Source organism: Seriola dumerili, unplaced genomic scaffold, assembly GCF_002260705.1.
Source record: "Seriola dumerili isolate Sdu_G_001 unplaced genomic scaffold, Sdu_1.0 BDQW01000161.1, whole genome shotgun sequence".
NCBI lineage: Eukaryota > Metazoa > Chordata > Actinopteri > Carangiformes > Carangidae > Seriola > Seriola dumerili.
This window is the reverse complement of record NW_019174416.1, coordinates 1,579,468-1,585,980: the sequence shown is the minus strand read 5'-3', so window position 1 is coordinate 1,585,980 and position 6,513 is coordinate 1,579,468. Positions and strand designations below refer to the sequence as shown.

Here is a 6,513-nt window from a genome sequence, read left to right as displayed (position 1 = left end):
CTCAGAGTCAGAAGCTACTCACTGTAAAGTTCATTATAGGCAACCAAACTTTTAAAGAACCGCACCTACCGGATACACTCAAGAAGAGGAAAGGACCAGCTGATATAGTCTTAAAAGTTTTTTTTTGTTTGTTTGTCTGCGTGTTTTTTTCTTTCTAAACAAGCAAACCGGAACAAAGGACTCGCCGCTTCAAATATTACTTTGTAACTTTGGCCAGAAGCCTTTTTTCACAACAGTCCAAACTTCTTTTGTCGGGCCTTACACTCTTTATGTATTTGGATTTAATACTTCTATCCCGCCGTCCTACTATGGTCATAATGGAGGTCCCCACCATCGACTGTGCGTCCCTGCGTGGCTTGATGGAGGGCGACGTTCCGGGCTGCCTGCTTCTGGACTGCCGCTCCTTCCTGTCCTTCAACTCGTCCCACATATCGGGCTCCACCAACGTGCGCTTCAGCACTATAGTGCGCAGGAGAGCGAGGGGGGGTCTGGGACTTGAGCACATTGTCCCCAACGAGGACACCAGGAATAGGCTGCTGTCCGGAGAGTACCAGTCCGTGGTGCTGCTTGACGATCGCAGTTTGGACTTAAGCCAGGCGAAGAAAGACGGAACGTTGATGCTTGCTGTTACGGCCCTGTGTCGCGACCCCTGTGGAGCCAGTGTTTTTATTCTTAAAGGTAAGAAAAGAGTGGGTTCCACTGTGTAAAAGAGCCCTACACAATTGTTTTACTGTATCCTAACAACGGGACAACAAATGCGGATTACAGCTGTCACCATACCATACCAGCTGGTGCTGGGAGTAAACAATGTTCCAAAATAGCCGCTTGAGCAGTTGTCACCTTTTGGAGACCCGTATTTAAATGTGGATGTGTCTCTGTGCTGTCCTGTGATCTGACCTTGACGAATTTACCCCTTTTTTGTAGGTGGATTTGACACATTTTCCACTGAGTATCCAGAGATGTGCACCAAACCTTCCCCTCCACAAGGGCTCAGTTTGCCCCTGAGCTCCAGCCATCCCGGTAGTGCAGACCCAAGCTGCAGTCCATGCAATACACCCTTATATGATCAGGTTTGTGTATGTTTATTTTGTATGATCATAGATAGAACTCAATACAAGAACACAAACTTTTTTTCACTTCCTGATGTTCTGCTATGGAGCTTTTGTTGACTGAATGGGTTGTTTCTTTATTTTTCCTCGGTATAGGGGGGTCCTGTGGAGATCTTGCCTTTCCTGTACCTTGGCAGTGCTTACCATGCCTCCAGAAAAGACATGCTGGACATGCTGGGGATCACCGCTTTAATCAACGTCTCTGCCAACTGCCCCAACCACTTTGAGGACTCCTTCCTCTACAAGAGCATCCCTGTTGAGGACAACCACAAAGCCGATATCAGCTCCTGGTTCAACGAGGCGATTGAGTTTATCGGTGAGTACATCCACTGCTTTTACACCTTTTACAATCCGTCCACTGCCAAATGTGAGCACCTATCACAGCTGTTACCTCCTGAGCCCGTTGATGGCAGGCAACACAAACACCCAACCCCCCTCTTCCTTCACTTCACTCTTTGACTCCCGGATTTAAATTTTAAAAAGTTCCCTCCAAAACCGACCAGCTGGCTCGGCACAGGCTCCTCACTCCACCACAATAGTGATTACATCATCGCCACCTCTCAGGCGTAGAAAAAGGGATGCCCCCTTTTAAATGAATCGTGAGGCAGTGGCCCCAAACTAGTTTTGTAGTGGGTAGGATGGCTGGGCTTGAATAGCTCCTTCCACGCCACTCTTTGTTCTGACTGAACAAAAGGCAATTTCTCCTCACTCACTGTCGGCCTTCCTCCCAGATCAATACCCCCAGCAGGGGTCTGTTCCCCTCCTTTGTCCATTCAGACTGCCTCCTTTGGGAATAACCCCCACAGGCTCACACCCTGCACCCCTCTTAACTGTGTTCCTGTGTCTTAATGAGCGCCATTGAATTTAAATAGCAACAGAAAGTGTTGCAAAGACTTTTGTGCTTGTGGTTTCCTGTGACAGGCTGTGTTGTAACCTTCAGTCTAGATGCCATCACCTCAAAGGTGTTAATGGTGCACTAATCTTGATTTCTCTTCTCTTCACCCCCACAGACTCGGTGAGAAATAAAGGAGGCCGCGTATTTGTGCACTGTCAAGCAGGCATCTCCCGCTCCGCCACCATCTGCCTTGCCTACCTCATGCGGACCAACCGTGTGAAGCTGGATGAGGCCTTTGAGTTTGTCAAACAGCGCCGCAGCATCATCTCCCCCAACTTCAGCTTCATGGGTCAGCTCCTCCAGTTTGAGTCCCAGGTCCTGGCCTCGTCTACATGCTCCTCAGAGGCAGGCAGTCCAGCTATTGGCAGCAGCAGCACGGTCTTCAATTTCCCCGTCTCTATCCCTGTACACACCTCAGCTGGTCAGCTGTCATTCCTCCACAGTCCTATCACCACGTCTCCCAGCTGCTGAGGAAAGTGTGGGCAATACAGATTTTGTTTGGACTTGAACTGCACCTGGCCAGTGACTCTACACAGAGCACTGCACAAAACACAGTCCTGATTATGATCCGTTTATTGGTGATACTGGTATCACTAGATAGACTGGGAGCTATTCTTTGGGGTCAGTACATTTGACTCTGATCCGCTGGCCAAATGTCTGTTGGTCAGCCTCATCATTTCAAGGGGAGATTTGCTAACTACCGATAGGCAGTATTGATGTTTAACATCCTAAATGTGAAAGTTATCCACAGTATCCGATCCTGGATGACTTGGGAAATGGCTGAAAATAGTTGAGGTTATTCCTTTAGAGGAAATTATAAGTATCTGAATATTCCTTATTCAAAGGACTTTTATGAAGGCAACTGCTTTTGATAATCACAATCATTTTTTTTTTTAAACTAAACAAAATGGAGAGGGCTGACAGTTGTCTCAGGAATGTTGATATATCCTCTCAAGTGTCTAGTTTGCTTTCTGTACTGGTTAAAGAGAGCAGTATTAACCTGTTGTGCAAAATGGCATGGAAGTTACTCCTTCATTTGACGAACAATGAATGTATACCCCTCTTTTCATGTGGATGTGGCAGAAATCTTCATGTTCAGTTTGAGAGTTCAGTGGGGTTGCCAATTCAAACGCAAACACCTGCCTTTCATGACATCATGAAACCATGACGATCCTGACACATTGGGGAAACCGACCATTAAATACCTCATGTTTCTGTACTGTGTACTGCAGCGCTGAGGCAGACAGAACCCCAAAAACTACTAAAATGGGGCCACGTAGTCTTCAGTGACTGCATTCTGACATATTTATTGAACTAAAGTAATATATTTCTTTATCATATCTATTTTTGCATATGTTTGTTTAAATTGTTGTTTTTATACCATTGAATAAATCTCATTTGAATTTTGTATTCAGTTAGAGATCTGCTCATTTTTTTCATCTCTCCAATTAACCATGATTTTTATTATTGATTTAATCTGATAATTGATTTATTTTCTCAATTAATTGTTTGCTTAATGAGAAAATAGTAAGGAAAAGGGTCAAGCACAAATTCCCAAAGCCAGTTGACATACTCAGATTGCTTGTTATGTCCAGTCCAACAGTCCAAAACACAAGCGAACTAGCAAATATACACATTTTGAATGGAAGCTGTAAAATCTTTAGCGTGTTTGCTTAAGAATTTCCTACAATTAACCTTTTATCAAAATATTTGCTCACAACCGACTATTAGTTTCAGGTAAATAGATATATAGATATAAAAAATACACGTTTATTAATTTTGATGCTTATAAGGACTAAAAAGACAACATAGACAGCATTTCATCTTCTAGCATGTCAGAAACATCTTAGTGCCCATCCTTCCCTATTTTGTTCCATGCGATGGAATCTTATCATATATCTGCATAAGGATTTTGCCTACAGAAGAAGCATGATGTCATAGTGTCAGCCATTGTTCGGACCACACTCCCTCTCTACAAACCCATCTGAGGCCAGGGCAACAGCAGGAGGCCTAAAGACTCAGCTAAGGAGCCCTCCCTCTGTGGCCACAATAGGAGCAGCTGCAAGGCGTTTGGGAAAAGTGTGACAACTAAAGAGCTTTCAGGGCTCAGTCAAGCACCAGCCTTGTGTCCTTGCCTCACACACCAATGGGGAGGTGGGGACAGAGACGGCCGTGAAAGGGAAAGGAATATGTTTGGGTTGCAAATTAGCCAAAACATTGGCTGTGACCCTTGATGGGGTGTGAGAAAAAAAGACAAAAAAAAAAAAAAAAACTTCCTGTAGAGGTGATGATGATGATATCCCAAGGCCTTCATTACAAAGAGCAAAGGTTCAGGGGGAGAAACCCAGAAAGTTTGAGAACACTCTGACTATAAATAACTGGTTTCTACAAATGAAAAAATGTATTCGTCTTACTGATATCCACCTCTTATCTGACAATGTAAATGTTTGTCTCTGAAAGAAAACATCAGTAGTGACGATGTGTCTGTGATGAAAGGCTCATTCATTACCTCACCAGCTTCCTCAGAGAAGCTGTCGTTTTGGTGACATATGTGCATCCCCCGCCCCCCACCAGCCCACCCGCCTTTGTGTCTTTAGATTTCCTGTTGTCAGGAGGGAGGTTGGCAGGAGTGTGTGTTCGTTTCTGTGTGTGTGTGTGTGTGTGAAAGTCGTTAGTGCATGCTTTTAAATAATCTGATGAGGGTGCTAGGTTGGGAGCTGGGGGGGGGGGGGGGGGGGGGGTCTGGGACATTAAAGCATTGTGATTTTAAGAGTGCGTGTGTGTGAAGTGATCTGTATGTGGTGTGAGACAATGTCAAGAAGCGCTCAGAATGAAGCTCAATCCTGAAACAAGGCTGTTTGTTCATCTTGACTGATTTTTGTACAGACCAACATTCAAACTTAAGTCAGATTGTTTTTATCCCTGTCTTATCATATCCTCACATTTTCAATATCTGTGAGACAGTACTAACTATAACGTCATTTGCCAGTTTCACTATGTTGTCAATTGGCCGTTCCTTTTGGCAGCTAAGCTCTGATCCAACTTCAAAGTCATTTTAATTAACACAGTCCTAAAGAAACAAAGATTATATAACGTGTGAGACACTGCTGCCATGACAGGAAGAGAGAAAATCCCACCCCTCCCTAATACATCATCTAGTCTGGATCAAATCTGTGGCAGCTTGTGGTGTTCTCTCAGTTTCCTGTCCCTTTCACACCAGTTATGTATAACAGACTGACATTTGCATTGAATTCTCTCACACATACAGAATAATCTACCAGGTTAAAGTCCTTTTCTTATTTGGACCTTCAAGTTCAATTAAGCAAGGTTGTTGATATTAACATGGAATCAGATAATACTCCCTGCAATGTGAAAGATTTGCTAGTAACATACTGCTAATATCTAATCGTCATAGCAGTGCCACAGCACTTGATCAGTGTATTGGGAATCATTGGGCAATGTTGTACATTAATTACCAAAGAGGGTTTTTTGTTTCACTGTGTAATCCACTTATTTGTAGAGTGGTAACAATTGTGGCCATAGGGTTTACATTTGGCTCTACAGATGGGTTTGCTTGATCACAAAGCACACATTTGTCTAGCATTACTGAAAAGGAAAAAAAAATTGTGTTTTTTTTTTGTGTGTTTTTTCCCTGATCCATGTTGTTTTCATATTATCAAACAAAAACATGTGGGCCATCATGTGTCCTGTGATGTGTTAGCAGGACAGAGTTTCCTAAATCTGAGTCATAAAAACCTGATGAGTCGATTGTCAGTCAATATATCAAGACTCATTGCAGTGGGTTTCTTCTGAGTCTTCTCTCTGCCTCTGCATTCAAGTCATAATGAAAATTGAAACTGTCAGATGTCCGAGGAGGGGGAGTTGTTTTTCTAATCAATTTCATACCTCAGGAATGCATCACACCAGCTGTCTTTTCAAGTCACTCTGATGGAAAAAATAATACCGAGCATCAAATCACCGTCAATGAGGAAAAGGTTACAGAGGGACATGACAATATACCTGCATAATTTAACCTGACTTCCTCTGGGAACGTGACTGCTGGTCTGATTACTGGGGGTTGCTGAGTAATTACCTCTCACACTTCATCGTACCTTGAAACTAGATTAAGTCTCTCTCTCTCTCTCACACACACACACACACACACACAACCACACACATCCTTTCTGACACACAGACACGATATCCTGGGTGAGAAGATTTAGTCCACACATTGATGTCATGGCAGAATACTCACCTGCAGTAAATCTGTAAGAGGATTATGACCGTGATGGGGAGGCATCTGTAACGTCCCGTGGCTGAAGTATTGTAGTGGCTTGTTCTAACCCTTGCATGAACACAGAGTGCACCAGACACACTCACTCGGTTTGTGCCGGATGCCACATCTCATATGGGCATTGTCAAAAACAGAGTCAACATGGAACTTTATTGTAAAGACAGTGATGGTGATTTATGTGATAAGCTCCTTTGCTTTTTCTATCACTGCTGATA

The 6,513-nt window shown here is 43.6% G+C and overlaps 1 protein-coding gene across 1 annotated transcript; it reads left to right on the top strand.

Moving 5' to 3' along the window:
* On the top strand, positions 1-3,418 carry dusp1 (dual specificity phosphatase 1). The gene is made up of 4 exons (XM_022751962.1): positions 1-678; positions 925-1,070; positions 1,206-1,425; positions 2,120-3,418. Exons 1-4 carry the CDS (start codon positions 270-272, stop codon positions 2,473-2,475), a joined length of 1,131 nt encoding a protein of 376 aa, XP_022607683.1. The 5' UTR covers positions 1-269; the 3' UTR covers positions 2,476-3,418.
* The last annotated feature ends 3,095 nt before the right edge of the window (positions 3,419-6,513 follow it).